The following is an 18451-nucleotide window of genomic DNA, read 5'->3' on the forward strand; positions in this document are numbered from 1 at the left end:
TGACCGTGACCTTCGATCCCTCAGACGGCACCGACATCAATCTCTAAAGGATATCACCACATGGGCTCAGGAACACTTCAGAAAACCACTGTAACTAAATACAGTCCGTCGCTACATCTGAAAGTGCAAGTTAAAACTCTACTATGCAAAGCGAAAGCCATTTGTCAACAACATCCAGAAACGCCACCGGCTTCTCTGGGCCCGAGATCATTGAAGATGGACTGATGCAAAGTGGAAAAGTTTTGTGTGGTCTGATGAGTCCACATTTCAAATTGTTTTTGGAAATATTAGACATCGTGTCATCCGGACCAAAGGGGAAGCGAACCATCCAGACCGTTATCGATGCAAAGTTCAAAAGCCAGCATCTGTGATAGTATGGGGGTGCATTAGTGTCCAAGGCATGGGTAACTTTCACATCTGTGAAGTCACCAGTAATGCTGAAAGGTACATACAGGTTTGGAACAACATATTCTGCCATCTAAGCGCCGTCTTTTTCATGGACGCCCCTGTTTATTTCAGCAAGACAACGCAAAGCCACTTTCAGCACGTGTTACAACAGGGTGGCTTCGTAAAAAAGGAGTGCAGGTACTTTCCTGGCCCGCCTGCAGTCCAGACCTGTCTCCCATCGAAAATTTGTGGCGCATTATGAAGCGTAAAATACGACAGCGGAGACCCGGACTGTTGAACGACTGAAGCTCTACATAAATCAAAAATGGGAAAGAATTCCACTTTCAAAGCTTCAACAATTAGTTTCCTCAGTTCCCAAACGTTTATTGAGTGTTGTTAAAAGAAAAGGTGATGTAACACAGGGGTGAACATGCCCTTTCCCAACCACTTTGGCACGTGTTGCAGCCATGAAATTGTAAGTTAATTGTTATTTGCAAAAACAAAAAAAAAGTTTATGAGTTTGAACATCAGTTATCTTGTCTTTTTATTCAATATGAATATGTGTTGAAAAGGATTTGCAAATATTTGTATTCTGTTTTTATTTACATCTAACACAATTTCCCAAATCATAGAAGCAGGGTTTGTATATATAAATATATATATTTTTTGTTGCTGTTGTTGTCTTGTTCCCTCAATTTCCATCTCTGTCTTTTTTTTTTCCTCATTCTTTTCCCCTTCCGCTCCAGTCCGGCTGTGCCAAACACAAATACAAATAAGTTTAAAAGGAAAGTATCCCACACTTTTCTTTTGTAAATAAAACTGTACATCATATATGGGCCTCTACATCAATAATATGATATGCCTGAGCAGTGTTTCCCACAGGTCAGGCATCTATTTGTGGTGGTGTGGTCGGGCGGCGGGGGGTGTGGGGGTGTGGTAGCGGCGGCGATGACCAAGAAGAATGCGGAGTTGGAATATAATTACAACACTTTATGTCCATATTTATAAAATATGTAACTACAAGCTCCATTCACAGACAGAGTCCCATTGCTTTTATGAGCGGTCGAGTGAGTCAAAAGCCAAATAAAAAAATAATTATAATTATTTTTTATTTTTATTTTTTATTTATTTTATTTGTGGCGGCCGTAATTCTTTTGTGGCGGGCCGCAACAAATAAATTAATGTGTGGGAAACCGTGCTGAGTGTCTAAACAGGACGGATTTGATTTTTTTTCTTAATTTTTTTAAATATTCTTATATACTCTTTACCTTGGGATGTCCCGCAGGCCAAATTGTGGACGCTGGTGGTCCGGAATCAGCCTGTGGGCTGTAGTTTAGAGACCACTCTCCTAATCTCTACTGTCTTTGCTTTTAGATTCTTTACAAAAAGCACAGGTACACAAGCCGAAGCTTTCAGAGCGACATGTTTCAGAGCAGACGTCCCTGCTAGGATCTACGGTTAGCAAGGTCTTGTCTTCTTCGGACACCGAGTTGCTGATGCTCAACGGCACTGACCCGGTGGCTGAGGCCGCCATCAAACAACTGCACCAGTCTGCCAAGCAGACGCTCCGGTCACCTGTGAAGAAGAGTACCATTATCATCTCCGGGATTGCAAAAGTGATGATGTGTTAACCTACTAGCATTTGGAAGGTTTACTTGGGTTCTGTGTTAAATATCTTTATATTCGCAGACACCAATGTCCCAAGATGAGGAGCTGGCTTTGATGGCAGGCTACGCAGCTGCCATGGATGCCTCAATGTCAGACGGGAGCTCCAGTCAGGATGTGACCACAGCGGTCATGTCAGGGAACAGCAGTCCTCCAGAGATGTCCGAAAATGAGGAGGGGCCAGGTGGCATGGGCGGTCCACCTGTAGACTGGGAGAATCACACTGGAGAGGACTTGAACCACACCTCAATCTCCATGTGCGTGCCAGAGGTCAGCTGCAAAAAGAGAAGAGGTGAGCTTTAATTCATGGGTTTGTTGTAATGATTCATAGCTTGAATAGATTGTCTTTTCTTGATAATGTCTGTTCTGCCTTCTCTTTTTCCACTATTGTATGATCTTAGAAGAAAGCAGTGCAAAGCACACGATAGATCCAGATGTGTAAGTTACCAATATCTTCAGCAATGTAGTTTTGTGTATTGTGTAGTTAGCTTTGAGTAGGCTGGAATCTACTTCAGGGGGGTCAAACTTAGTCGCACAGGGGCCCACAATTCAAAACACACGTCAATAATAATTACTTTTTATTAACACTGGTGTGGAGGAAAAGTGGATTTTAGTAAATATCAGCATTCATATTTGTCAGTTCCTGCGTGGGGAGTTCTATTTTTTGATAGTCTGATAATCATTAAATGGGTCGCAACTTGTATAGCGCGGGAAAACAGAAGTCGAGATGCTATGGGAGAAAGACACTCTGTGCACAGTAAGACGGCTGCCAATGTTGTTTTTAATAAAGTGATTGTTGATCGACCACCTCGTTTTCATCCTATTGACATTAGACAAGAGCTACAATATATAATTTTCCCACAAAAACAGGAGAATCTGGGAGATGTGTATATTCAGTTGGGATGTCGGTAGACAAGGGAAACATTCAATAAGTTTTTTGCAGAATCTGAGCATGCATCTGAGATTCAATAAGTTTTTTGCAGAATCTGAGCATGCATCTAAGGAAGAAGCGTCTTCCAGCATGCTTTGTTGTCGTTACAATTATCACTTTTGATAGATTTTTCCGATCTCCCCTTTTCAAGGGTGAAGACCTCCCAGGTTCTTTTGTTCAAATGGCTTGTCTGAATATGGTGAGGAAACTAGAATTGAAGATTAACAATTTTTTCTACAATTGTTGTAAGTACTAACAGTAGCAATACCAGCGCTGGAAAGAAGACTGTGCCCTACAAAGTCTGGCGCGTTCTTTATCGTTCGATTTTCTACTTACGTGCTTTTGTCCTACTTGGTCCCGCTCCTTGGCGGCGTTGTTTTAGCATTACCAATGAAACCAATAGGTAATCTGAGCGTGTGTTTTTGACACACATTCCTCCACTCTGGCTTCATCTCATTACTTGCACCGCTTTTCACCATTAAAACCAAATAAGTTACTATGTGTGAATTTGCTAAAATAAAACACAGGGTTTACTCATTGTGTTATGTCCTTGAACAAAATGAAGTGAATAGAAAGTGAGACTCCCTATGCATTCCACTCCGCTTTAAGTTGGGAAATATTACCCTAACATTTTCATTAAATGCAGTGTTTTCTATTGTTGGGTCGCAAATGCCACCCAGAGGGCTTCCCAAAAATATCTGTTTCTCAGCTGCGGTCCGTATGAGCCGCTGCGCTACTCAGTTGTAAATACACTTTTACAGTGTGTCTTAAACAAAAGAGACGTATGGAGCCAAAGTCATAAAGAAGTTTCTTAGGCGCAAAAATTGGTTTAGCTGTTTTAATTTTATCAACAGTTAAGAAATGTGTTATTAATTTAGTTAATTTATTTTAGCACAATGTAAGTGTATGTCAATAATTTTTTCATCAGTTTATTATTAGTCCTTTCTTATGCAGTATATTTAGTTAGTAGTACTTATGTTAATACTAAGTTTTTGTTAAATAATATTTGTGATTAACTCATGGTTTCGTGTCATTTGACAGGGTTGTAAACTTTAAGTAGGTTAGATATAATAAAATACAATTAATAGTTAAGAGTAAGATTACTAATTTAGTGTTACTATTTAAATGGGCCCCGGGCACCTCTGTAGTGGAAAAGTCGGGCCTCAGGGTCAAAGAACTCCTGTTTTAATGTGTTATTTTAAACGGTGTTTACAAACACCGTTTAATAGTTAAAGTGATGTTGTCTTTAGTTGTGTACAATTTAAGTGTGTGTGTTTATGTGTATGTGTTAGAAATATGAGACAATGTTGCTGAAGTTAGTTAAGGTTTTTGTTTGTTGAAGTATGCCAGGCTGGATGAAATACCCTCCTGGTCGCAGCCTTATTCCAAAATGGAATAAATTCATTGTTGTCTTAAAATTTTACAGACAATACCCCTAATGACAATGTGAAACCAAATTTTTTGCAAATGTATTAAAAATAACAAACTAATCATATGCAAATATGTATTCACAGCTTTTGCCGTGAAGCTCAAAAGTGAGATCAGCGGCATCCGGTTTCAACTGATCATCCTTAAAAACATTACTACAGCTTAATTGGAGTCCACCTGTGGTAAATTCAGTTGGTTGGACATCATGTGGAAAGGCATATACGTATCTATATATAAGCTCCCACACGTGACAGGAGATGGCAGAGCATAAACCAAAAACAAAGTTAAAGGAATTGTCTGTCGACCTCCAAGCCAGGATTGTTTTGAGGCACAAATCTAGGGAAGGGTACAGAGAATATGCTGCTTTGCAGGTCCCAAAGAGGGTCATTAGGTCTTTAAAAAATCATGCAATTTGTTATTCTTATAGCCAGACCTGTGTGTTTACCTCCGTACCTGACGGTTTCAGCTACAACTGTTGCCTTCGTCGTGTGACAACCTCTGTAGAAGGCAACAGTTGTAACATATTCAGTTGTAGAATATTAAACACACTATAAGAATAACAAATTGCAATCGACCAATCAGACCTGTATGGTATGGTGGCCAGAAGGAAGCCATTTCTTTGTAAAAAGTTTGCCAAAATGCAATACTCTCAGACCATGAGACATAAAACTCCGTGGTCTGACGAGACAAAGATTGAACTCTTTGGCGTGAGTGCCAGGCGTCAAATTTACAAGGAACCAGGCACCGCTCATCACCAGGCCAATACCATCTTTACACTGAAGCATGGGTTGGCTGCATCATGCTGTGGGGATGTGTTTCAAAGGCAGGAACTGGGAGAATTGTCAAGATTGAGGGAAAGATTAATGTCGCAATGTTCAGAGACGTCCTGGATGAAAACCTGCCCCAGAGCACTCTTGAAATCAGACTGTGGTGATGATTCATCTTTAAGCATCTTTTTTTAAATTTATTTTTTGCTATGCATTCTAAATAGTAAATAAATGCGATCAACAGTTAGCTTACAATGGAGCCTATTGGAGCCATGCTATTATTCTTATAAAACCCTTAAAAAAGCATCCTTTGACCTCCAATTAGGTTTTATATACATCATGTAAGTATATTTGTATAATTTATGTGAGTGTGTATGTTCCCACGTAACGTACGAACATTACACGTAGCACAAGGACTGCCTGTAATCAGATAAGTAGAATAAAAACAATGAAAATTTCCTTTCTTCTGATCTGCAGGCAGTTTCCTACGTAAGAGCGCCAAGCTCTTCTTCCGGCGGCGACACCAGCGCAAGGACCCCGGGATGAGCCAGTCGCACAATGACTTGGTGTACCTGGATTCCACCGCAGTTGAAGAGCGCGCCAGCAAGACCGCCACGCTTAGCCGCATGCTGAGCCGCAGGAGTAAGAGCAAATCCAACGGCTCGACCTCCACTGGACAAGCAACCGAGTGACAACTTCAACAACCACCACCTCAAACACACACTTTTTCTTCTTCTAAAGGCTGACCTACATTCTATAGACTCTGCAGGTGTGTGAGTGGGCTTTAATTTTGCATGTCTTCTCAATGTGCTTTTATCCATCTTTTGAAAAAGTTCCTTTGTGGCCTTGATACGGACTGAAGAGGCCAATGTGGGCCTGCATCTTCACCTTCCTGATGCTGCATGGAAAAAGTGTGACCCATCCTTGGTGTGATTTGTTGCTTTCCTGTGGTGAGTCAACAGGACCAAAGATGCTGAGTGCTAGTTGTGTGATTTGCACATTTCCAGTACCTTTTTCTATTTCAGTGCAATGACAGAAACTGCTTGTGTGTCAGAGAGACTCTTGTGTTGTTCCAAATAGTCACAAAGGGAGATAATATTTCAGTGCAAATGAGAGTGATATGACTACTTCTGGACATTAATAGTATGAATTATGGTATTTAAACAACAGTGTCCATTACAGTGTTTTATTTCCTTCAAGTTGTATTCCAAGAGGTGTGGGTGTGTTTGATAAGCACCCACAGTAAGAATATCAAGCAAACAGCCTTGCTGAATGAGTGGTAATGACATGTAATAACAAGGTGAGTGGGAATTAAGGTGATCTCAATTACATATCAACATCAGTGTCAAAAATATGCAAGATGAAAAGACACTGGATAATGTAAGACTTTAAACAATTCTCATGGAATTGAATCGATCGCAACTGGACTGTCCAGGAAGATGTGTGGCCTCTCATCTGACAGGTTTCATCCGTTCATCAGCTTTAGCCTGAGGGCTAGGTGCAGGATCCACAGTATTTATCCTCTAAGGCTGGGATGTCCAAACATTTTCCATTAAGGGCCACAGACTGAAAATTTAAAGCATGCAATTTTTTTTTTTAGTATTTCTGTTTTCAAAACCAGTACTATACTATATATAGCTATGATTATTAGGAGAACCGCTAAAATGTTAGCTTTGTGTTATTAGTGTCAACATTGATACTTGTTCCCGCTAAAATACACTTCTGCTCTTTTATTGCAAGTATGTTTCTTTTGTTTCCTAATAGCATTTTTAGAATTTTCCGTGGGCCACACTTTAAGCATACCTTAATAACTAGAATGGTTTCACTCTTCTGACTGTTGTTGGGCTGGAATCTCCCTTGTCAGTATTTCCTAATATGGGGCTTCATATGGCGCATAAAATACTTACACACGCCGTGTTTCTTTTTTCTTTTTACACTTTGGGTCAGGCATTAAATACAAAGCGCCACAACTCCTTTTCTTTCTGATTGGTCACTTCATGTCAGATGACAAAATACACTAATATTAACTTGTTTCGTCTTGGAATTGGCTCTGACTATGAGACACTCAGCGTTTAAAATGACCAATCGGAAAGGAGAGTTGCCTATCTCTAAGTACCAATAAGGAGAAACAGTCTGCATGTGCACTAACACACATTTAATGGCTTTTATGCCACTGTTTTGATGCCATACATTCCAACCAAACAACTGTTGTTGGCTGGCAATTCTCACTCTACTGTATTATTTCTTAACATCTGTCGTTTTGCGCCACGAAAAAGTAGAAGCATGCTTGTTGGGGCATGTCTCTATCTTAAGGTGCTCAGATCCCCTTGTACTGCGCCTTGTTTACGTTTTCTTTCATGGCGTCCTACACTGGCGACCAGAAAGTAAAGCTGTTCTAGCCTCTACCTGCTCATCGAACTAAAGAGACTGTCAGTGGTGCATAAGGACATTGAATACTGCAAGAAACAAGGAAGGGAAGTATTCTCTGCAAGCTGTTCCCAGCAACTTTTTTGTGTGTGACGCGAGTGTGCGAAGGAGAGGCCGCGCAGGCAGAAAACATGAGCTGCGCACGCAGTGGCCTGCCAGACATCCACCCTGAGTACGTTCAGACATTTTCGGACAAAAAAGAGCTGGCAAAATATAAGATCAAAACACTAGATTTTAGAAAAAAAAAAAAAAGAAAAATAGTGAATTATCTGTCCATGCATCTAGTTAATTTTACATGATAAGACATCCTAAATTAAGATTTGTATATCTAGAGATAGGCTCCAGCAACCCCGCGACCCCGAAAGGGACAAGCGGTAGGAAATGGATGGATGGATATCTAGAAATTAGCAGGACTTTCAAAATAAAAATAAGTATATATATTTTTTGAAAACTAGCATTATTCAACTCGCAATACTTAAATTAAGCATCATCGGGATGCTGCAGAATCTTGAGACAAGATGTATTTGATGTGTGGGAAACCAAATGATCTTATTTGAATTGTTATTTTCTAATTTTTTACATTTTAAAACTAAAACAGACAATCTAATTATTCATGCTAAAATTAAGATTATTAAATCAATGGCTAAATGTAAGTAAACTTAAAACTAGGGAAATTGCTCGAAATACAATTGTATGTCTAAGTCTAAATTTTGGCATGTGGCAAAAAAAAATTGCATTAGGCCTGTGTATGTTTGGCTCTTTAGAACAGTGGTCCCCAATCTTTTTTAGACCAAAACCAGGGGGCAGGGGACTAAGCAGTACAAATAACAATAAAAGGGGGAAATTATTACAAATTATAAATTATATCACACCAAAATAAGCTCATCCTAATGCAGAATAAGCTCGCTGGCCGGCTTACTGTAACAGTGCGATAGTGTGACAGACGGGCCAAAAATTTATTTGTGGCCTTTCAATTGAACCATGGGAGCACTACCTGAGAGGATAAATACTGTGAAACCTGCACCTTTCGATTAGAGCTGTCCTTGTATTTGATTAAAAAATTGATGACGCCTGCTGCGAGACAACCTGAACAGTCCAGGTGTGATGGAGTCAATGACCTGATCAATGAGACACAATGTGTGTGTTTGAAAACAGTATGCAGCGTTTATCCAAGTCTTCCTCAGAGATGTTTAACAATGACTAAATCGACCAGCACAGTGAGTAGGGCTTGTTGTTTACTTTTTAATCATCGGATTACTAGTCCTGTTGTTTTTATCTTCATGCGGTTTTAAATACGTTTAAAAAGAAATCCGGATAACGATTTTATCTTGAAGTAGCTTCATCGTGCAGTAGCGATACATGGCGATGCAAAGCAGCCACATGCAGCACTAAGATTGCCTTACAGTCTTCCTAGCACAAGTCTTGTATTATAGACTTGTTGTTTCTTCCCTCAGCTGCTTTGTTTCCATGCACAATGCCTCGTCTTAACGCCTACGCACAGATGAAAATTGCTACTCGACACAATTGGATACTAGTACGAACATTTTACAAGTGCAAATCCATGACAACACTCTTCTCCTAACTTTAAGAATTGTAGTATTACATTTACAATGTAGTTAAACTAAAAGGGCTACTGAGGTTTTTTTGTTGGCTTTTTTCCACACCGATCCAGATCATCTGTACTGTTCCAGAATTGAACTGCAGTTTTAACAGATTCAACAAGTCATTTAATTTCCATCAATAAACACTCAGACTGGCACGGATTATTTGTCTAGTTCTTTTATTTAAAACTACACTTTATCCATCCATCCATTTCTACCGCTTGTCCCTTTCGGGGCTGTAAATTGGTATGGCAAATATATGGTATTTTTTTTGACATTGCACAAGTACAACAAACATTCCTTTTCACCACAAACCCGTTCAAGATTAGACAAACAAACAGTGTACTGGGAACAAAACAGTAACTGTGATGGGTCGCCACTACGGCGCCCCGTAAAAGGTGGGGAAATAGGCAGACGCTAGGTGAGGATGAGTAAAAAAAAGTTTATATCAGACTGAGCTCCTATTGGGTTACAGGGCCAGTCTGGAGTGAGAAAAAAAACTTCATAGCAAAACCCATATACATTATACTCAAGACTTGCAATAAAAGGTGGGGGGCGGTATCCGGGACGCACGTGATTAGTTCTTGCGGTGTTTGTGTATACCTTCAGCATGGCTCTGTTCCGCGACCTTGGTGCTCTTGCAAACACGATAGCACAGCCATTCAGTCCAACACAAGTCAACAACAACAGGTGTGTGTCCATGAGAGACAGAGAAGGGGTTTATTGCATCTTCACTGCACTGTCCTCCGGGAATCTCGAAGTAATGACCCAGTGATGGACAGTAAAAATCTACATGTAGCAAAGCAACGCAGCTTAACTACAATTGTTCAGTGGCTTAGTTACTTTTAGACTCATTTAGCTATGTAGTTTATCTCAAAGTTACAAAGAAAGAGAAAGGACTGCGAATCCAGACCGCCATAAAAAAATGTAAACCCACAATAATGCGTCTTTTAGGCCATATTTGGACAAATGTATGTGTTTGAGAAAACAATGCCCAAAACCTTACTTTTTGGTTGTTTGCTCTGTAGACCAAAATCATAATTGCTCTCTTCATTTAAGTCATCCAACACATATCAAGGAATGGTTTTACTAACCATTAACCATTACCAACTGTTACCAAACAAGTATTTTTATTTTAATCAATATATAGATGAATGCTATTTTTTTACTGAAGGTAGAGAACATTATAAACAGAGTGGGCCAAAGAGTACAGTGGGGTATGGAGTACCCATAGAGGTACTTGTAGGGTTGTCCCCCAGTAAATGACATGGTTAATAGTAATGGACCTGTTGTATATTTGATGTGATAGGATATGAGGCAAGGAGACGCCAACGAGGAATCGTAGAACAAAAACGTATTTGTTTCAGCGAACCTCCGACTGGAGCTGCAGCTCCAGGAGAAAGAGTGGGCCGGATCTCTTCTAATGTCGTCTTGGACAACTGTCCTTAAATACCTTTTAACCAAAACACCCCGACTCTTCGCAACTCTAGTCTTGTTGTTTGGCCAGTTAACCTATTTCCTGTTATCGGTTTGAGTCAGACCACCTCCAACCATTATCCTCTACCCCTATCTGTGGGGGCTTCCTACCACATGTTGCTAATGTCTTTACTCTTCCTCCTAAACTCCAAATCTACATTCCTGTAGGATCCCAATTTTCTGGGGGCAAAAGTCACCATTATCTGGAGCGCTTGTAATTGACATGTGCACTTTTGACCTTAATAGAATAATCTTCCAAAGGATTCTGTGACCAAATACAAACATATGATAGTTAACAATCATATAAGAAAATGTTACATGGAATAATTCACCTCAGAACCTTATCGGGTCCATTTGTACACTCTCAGTTACATTAACATTGATATTTTACATGTGGGCCCGTATATATAAGTGTTGTTAAAAGTAGCTTTGCCGTGTAGCTTGCTACAATTCTACGGGGATAACTTCCCCTGTACCTTAGCTACATTTAATTGAAAGTAACTTGTAGCTTAGTTTACTACAATTTCCCAGTGGCTTGCCCATCAATACAATGACCTTACCATGTAGCTTACAAACAATCCAGATTGGAATGTTTGTTTAAACGAGCGAAAAAAAATTTTACTTTTCACTTTATCGTCTATTTCTGGTCCTCAAATGTATCATACTTCACCATCAGAGCAGCCGGCGTCTCCAAGATGTTGTCAAAGATCGCAATGTTGTCCTAAATCGCAAAAGTCTTGAGTGTCCACAGTTCTGCCCGCATCCTCCAATTATTTGTGGCAGCTTTGAGGTACCTTGAATGGCTGCCAGCATCTTCTAATATGTCGGTTACTCCAATCAGCAGATGTTATGATATGATTTCGAATAGGTATATATCTTCAACGTCCTTGATTGAAAGGGTCACCAGGCACACAGCACTCCACTTCTTCCAAGAGCCTGTCGTGTTCCGTCAAGACAGGCAGGTTCCGGTGGCGGGCGCCTTTTTGTACGCCGTGGCTTGCTGGGGCAGCGGGCTGAGAGTGAGGGACACATACAGACTGGACAAGTTGGTAGAGAAGGCCAGTAACGTGGTGGGAGTGGAGCTGGACTCTGGCGGTGGTATCAGGGAGGAGAAGTCTAGCAAAACTCCTAGCCATTATGGACAACACCTCCCACCCACTACACTCGGACCTTGCGGAGAGAATGAACACGTTCAGTGGAAGGCTCAGACTCCCAAAATGTAACACGGAACGACACATACCGACAGCCATCAGACTGTATAATGCATATGTTCCTTCTTGACTGCACTTAAATGTAGAATATATTTACACTATTCATTTATTATATATATATATATAATATATGTTGTATATTATTAATTATTATTATTGTCTATTGTGAGCGAACTGTGGTGCTGAATTTCCCCCAGGGATCAATAAAGTACTTTCTATTCTATTCTATTCTCCCCAAACCCGAGATCTTGTCAATTTCGTTGAGAGGCCAGTTGATCAATTTCAGTATTTAGATTTTAGAGCGCAGTGCACATATTATTGCTGAATATTACATCTAAATATTAGGTGTCTTTACATGTATTTTCTTGTACTTTAGTCAAGTCTGCTATTAGCTACTAGGAACTTGCAGCTACACAACAGCTAAGCACACAAGCTAGACATATGTAAATATATATATATATTAGGGGTGTAGGAAAAAAATCAATTCGAATACAAATCGCGATTCTCATGTTGTGCGATTTAGAATCGATTTTAATATTTTTTTTAAATCTTTTTTTTTTTTTGCTATCAATCCAAAAAAACAATACACAGCAATACCATAACAATGCAATCCCATTCCAAAACCAAACCTGACCCAGGAACACTCAGAACTGCAATAAACAGAACAATTAAGAGGAGACACAAACACGACACAGAACAAACCAAAAGTAGTGAAACCAAAATGAATATTATCAACAACAGTATCAATATTAGTTATAATTTCAGCATAGCAGTCATTAAAAATCCCTCATTGACATTATCATTAAACATTTATAAAAATAAGGAACAATAGTGTCACAGTGGCTTACACTTGCATCGCATCTCATAAGCTTGACAACACACTGTGTCCAATGTTTTCACAAAAATAAAAATAAAAATATTTTTGGTTCGTTTAATAGTTTAAACAAATTTACATTATTGCAATCAGTTGATAAAACATTGTCCTTTACAATTATAAACGCTTTTTTTTTTAAAAATCTACTACTCTGCTTGCATGTCAGCAGACTGGGGTAAATCCTGCTGAAATCCTATGTATTGAATGAATACAGAATCGTTTTGAATCGGAAAAATATAGTTTTTGAATTGAGAATCGTGTTGAATAGAACAAATCGATTTATAATCGAATCGCGACTACAAGAATCGATATTGAATCGAATCGTGTGACACCCAAAGATTTGCAGACCTAATATATATATATATATATATATATATCCATCCATCCATCCATTTTCTACCGCTTATTCCCTTTTGGGGTCGCGGGGGGCGCTGGCGCCTATCTCAGCTACAATCGGGCGGAAGGCAGGGTACACCCTGGACAAGTCGCCACCTCATCGCAGGGCATATATATATATATATATCAGTCTATAACAGAACATTTGTCAATATAAACTCGTATCCAATAATTATGGTTGCATATTACGCATACAAAGTCTCCAAGGCAAGCATATGAAAAAGTCTCCAGTATCAAATGTGTCCGCATCATTCAACTGGCTGTGTCATGGGGCTTAGCTTGAAAAATGATTGTGGCCTTTAGGTGTCAACTAAAAGACAGCTTGAGTCATTTCCAAACAGTTAATAATGAAAAGGTAAATGTTTTCCATACTTATCATTGTTTTCTGTTCGAGTGATTTCACTTGATTAAACCATTTCTAACATTCCACACTACAATATTGGTAAAAAATATTGGTAAGAAATACAACCCTATTAAATATGTTAAGCTAGTGATTATTGTTTCTCTCTCAAAGTGATGTAATTTACAGGGACTCAATAACCCAAAAGTAAAATAAATACATTTCTGTCCTGGGAGAAAAAAAAAATCGATTCAAAATCCTCCATCCATCCTTTTTCTACCGCTTGTCCCTTTGGGTGGCGGGGGGTCGCTGGCACCTATCTCAGCTGCATTAGGGCGGTAGGCGGGGTACACCATGGACAAGTCGCCACCTCATCGCAGCGATTCAAAATCCACTTTTAGAAATAAAGTTTTTTTTAGGCCTTGTCCACGCCGTCTCGCTGTGTGCATACGTATGTCATACGTCATCAGCCACGAGGAGCTTTTGTAACCAAAAATTTACTCTGAGAATCGAATCGTCACCCCAAGAAATTGAATCATATTTAATCGTGAGTTGTTGTAAAATTCCCATCCCCAACTGATATAGGTTCTAATTACATAAAAACATTGTACCATCACCAAAAAAATTATATACTTTATTGATTTCACACGTTTCTTCCTCCAACTTTTTTTTTTTCAATGAAAATAAAATACCCGTTTCAAACAAATATGACATTTTATCATGTAGATTTCAATTTGAAGTATTGCCAGAAAAGGGTGATTCTACAGTTACACCTGAAAATCCAAATAAGAAAATTAAAATATGCTAATAGCTTGTTTTTTATTAGTAGTATCAAAATGTTTTCTAATTTTCATTCCGCCTTTGTTTTGTCCACCTACTCCTCCACATTTTTCAACAGTTTAAAACCATTCCAATGTGGAAACACTCCTTGTTAATGATAGGTAATTACTATACTAATGCCAGTTTTTAGTATACACACTTCCGAGTCGAAATATTTTGTATTTTTGGCATGCTAATTGTTAAAATGGTAATTTAGGGGTGTCAAACTAATTTTAGATCGGAGGCCACATGGAGAAAAATCTACTCCCAAGTGGGCCGGACAGGTAAAATCACGACACGATAACTTAAAAATAAAGACAAATTCAGCTTGTTTTCTTTGTTTAAAAATAGAACAACCACAAATGTACAAATCATATTGTTTTTGTTGTTGTTGTTTTTACACTTACTTGTTGCAATTAATAATTTCTTTGTTGTTTTATATTCATACATTCGTATTTTCTGAATCAATTATGTGATAATGATCATCAGTCAACTCATTGGTGTCAATTTTCAATCTATCAAGATAAAAAAATAATACCAAAATCAAATTACAGGATGTTATTTATGTAATTTGATATTTCTTTTCGACTGATGTACTAACTTCATGTGGTTTATTTTTTACATATGTAGCATCATCTACAATGATACAGTCCTGCGATGAGGTGGCGACTTGTCCAGGGTGTACGGTGCCTTCCGCCCGATTATAGCTGAGATAGGCTCCAGCGCCCCCGCAACTCCAAAAGGGAATAAGCGGTAGAAAAATGGATGGATGGATGGATGATACAAAGAATTGTTACTGCGACATCCACACAGCAGTTTCTTTGATTCAAAAATTTCACGTACATTTTTATACTTAGCAAACACATCCAGGAGGCCGGATAAATCCTGTTGAAGAGCCTGATCCGGCCCTCGGGCCGTAGGTTTGACACCCCTGTGGTAACTGTTTCAGCTGATTTTGCAAGTGTACACCAAAGAGTTTAATATTTTTTTTTACCTGACGCTATCTAATTAGTTTAACTGCTAGCAATTCCCTTTTCAGCATTCTACCAAAATGTATATTTTTCTTGCGTTACTAATCAGTTCCAAAAGACAAAATTGTACAAAATTTAAAGGAATTGTTCCCATATAAATGTTAATACAACTAATTCAAGGCCTTTTCAGACCCAAAAATATATGAATACAAACAATGTGAAATAAATATGAATTTAATGTATTTATCAACTTTTAATATCACGTTTAACTTTCATTGATGCCTAGTAGGTGAGTAAGGAGAGGAGACCCACTTTCATATTTCACTACGACTTCGCTCTTGAGTTCAGTAGTGTTGCTCACCTTCTTTATCAAAGTGCTGTCCCTCACAACTTTCTTTGGTACCATGGTGGATTACTTTGCAGTCATACTCAATTCAAAAAAAGTACAGAAATTTTGTTTTGTATGGCACTCGATTGCTCAGAATGATACACCGGGGAAAATAGACAAGTTTGTTGTACACAATGTGTCTTGGTATGATAATCGAGACACAATGTAAAAACTGAGGCAAGATGTTGGCAATTATTTTTGTCCAGAACCGAATCACACAAAAGTGTGACCTAGACAAACCCAAGTACGGTATCATTGCATAATATGGTTATTGGAAATTAATTGGCAGCAAAAGTTTGAAACTGAAAAGTTTGTCTTGATATTAAATTTTGAAAAATACATTTGTGTGTAATATAAATGGGTGCACACCTTTTTTTCTCGGTTGATTATTATTATCATCCACTCTGGCAATTTTTATGAATGCCTTCTTCATTTCAATGTTTATGTATTTTGATACGCAAGCTTCTGTTTTTTTAAGATTCAAATTTTATTTTCAAGGGTTTAATTCTTTTTCAGTTGCAGAACTTTATTCTTCAGATTGTATTTTACCTTTTTCAGAATTTTTTTTCTTTCTAATCAGACTTTTGATCTTTTTGGAAACTATAAAAAAACAAACTCAAATCTCTAAATATATGGATGTGAAAAATAATTTGACAGATGGTGAAACGGGAGAGAATAGACTGAATAAGTACACCTTTAAATGTGTAAAAACTATTTGAAAATTGGGATTAAATAAGTAAATGTTTTGATTGATTGATACTTTTATTGGTAGATTGCACAGTACAGTACATATTCCGTACAATTGACCACTAAATAGTAACACCCGAATAAGTTTTTCAACTTGTTTAAAAACTTGTGTAGATATTTTTCATCAGCATCATACAGTCATCATACAAGTTAATCATCATAGTATATACATTGAATTATTTACAATCCGGGGGGTGGGATGAGGAGCTTTGGTTTATATCAGTACGTCAGTCATCAACAATTGCATCAACAGAGAAATGGACATTGAAACAGTGTAGGTCTTACTTGGTAGGATATGTACAGCCAGCAGTGAACATAGTGAGTTCAGATAGCGTAAGAACAAGTATATACATTAGAAGTACATTAGGTTATTTATAATCCGAGGAGATGGGATGTGAATGGAGGAGGGTGTTAGTAAAGGGTTGAAGTTGCCTGGAGGTGTTGTTTTAGAGCGGTTTTGAAGGAATATAGCGATGCACTTACTTTTACACCTGTTGGGAGTGCCTTCCACATTGATGTGGCATAGAAAGAGAATGAGTTAAGACCTTTGTTAGATCGGAATGTGGGTTTAACATGATTTGTGGAGCTCCCCCTGGTGTTGTGGTTATGGCGGTCATTTACGTTAAGTAAGTAGTTTGACATGTACTTCGGTATCATTGAGGTGTAGCAGACTTTATAGACTAGGCTCAGTGCAAGTTGTTTACTCTGTCCTCCACCCTGAGCCAGCCCACTTTGTTATTAGATGTGTATTTAAATAATTTTATTATATCTATTTATTTTACCATAACTGGCCCTGCGATGAGGTGGCGACCTGTCCAGGGTGTACACTGCCTTCTGCCCGAATGCAGCTGAGATAGGCTCCAGCACCCCCGCGACACCAAAAGGGACATGCGGTAGAAAATGGATGGATGGATGTATTATCTAAAATATTTACCATCAATACTATTTATTTCACAATTTAATTAATTATTTCATGTTATTAAGAAAACATTTTAAATAAATTAAATTTATTTTATTCAATTGAGATGCAGCCTCTTGTTTTCAAGAGGGTTCTAACACGCATGCAGAAAAACATAAAACATGCATCACAACAAAACACAAAAACACCCTGCTCTACCACTTCCACTGGTTTGATTATTTATTTAATGGTTTAAACATTTCAAAATTTGATTAATTATTAATGTAATTATTTATTTCAAGAACATGGGGTCTTTTTCTCTAATGCAGTGGTTCTCAAATGGGTGTACATGTACCCCTGGGGGTACTTGAAGGTATGCCAAGGGGTACGTGAGATTTTTTTTAAATATTCTAAAAATAGCAACAATTCATAAATCCTTTATGAAAGTATTTATTGAAATATGAATGTAAGAAATGCAACAATGCAATATTCAGTGTTGACAGCTAGATTTTTTGTGGACATGTTCCATAAATATTGATGTTAAATATTTCTTTTTTTGTGAAGAAATGTTTAGAATTAAGTTCATGAATCCAGCTGGATCTCTATTACAATCAAAAAGAGGGCACTTTTGGTTGATGCTTTCTTCTATGTGATTGATTAATTGATTGATTGATACTTTTATTAGTAGATTGCACAGTACAGTACATATTCCGTACAATTGACCACTAAATGGTAACACCCGAATAAGTTTTTCAACTTGTTTAAGTCGGGGTCCACGTTAATCAATTCATGTGTAGAAATCTTTATTTATAATTGAATCACTTTTTTATTTTTCAACAAGTTTGTTTGTTATTTTAATGTTTTTTTCCGAATAGTTCAAGAAAGACCACTACAAATGAGCAATATTTTGCACTTTTATACACATTTAATAAATCAGAAACTGATGACATAGTGCTGTATTTTACTTCATTATCCCTTTTTTTCAACCAAAAATGCTTAGCTCTGATTAGGGGTTACTTGAAATAAAAAAATGTTCCCTGAAAAAAGGTTGAGAACCACTGCTCTAATGTACTAGTTTAATGTCTTCCATTCAAATGTGCCTACAACTCCCATGATGCACCGCGC

At 38.1% G+C, this 18451-nt stretch overlaps 1 protein-coding gene across 3 annotated transcripts in view; it reads left to right on the forward strand.

Moving 5' to 3' along the window:
- The window catches only part of LOC133551467 (C2 domain-containing protein 2), a 58945-nt gene extending 49577 nt beyond the window's left edge, over nt 1-9368 (forward strand). For 2 of the 3 annotated variants that reach the window (XM_061898186.1, XM_061898185.1), the window contains 3 exons: nt 1762-2003; nt 2077-2344; nt 5656-9368. In XM_061898186.1, the coding sequence (XP_061754170.1) occupies nt 1762-2003; nt 2077-2344; nt 5656-5870 (725 nt within the window). In that variant the 3' untranslated portion in view covers nt 5871-9368. Of the gene's footprint in view, nt 1-1761; nt 2004-2076; nt 2345-2453; nt 2491-5655 lie in introns of all 3 variants that reach the window. The other variant, XM_061898187.1, reaches the window with a different exon arrangement.
- Nucleotides 9369-18451: the final 9083 nt, after the last annotated feature.

Source organism: Nerophis ophidion, linkage group LG04, assembly GCF_033978795.1.
Source record: "Nerophis ophidion isolate RoL-2023_Sa linkage group LG04, RoL_Noph_v1.0, whole genome shotgun sequence".
Classification (NCBI taxonomy): domain Eukaryota; kingdom Metazoa; phylum Chordata; class Actinopteri; order Syngnathiformes; family Syngnathidae; genus Nerophis; species Nerophis ophidion.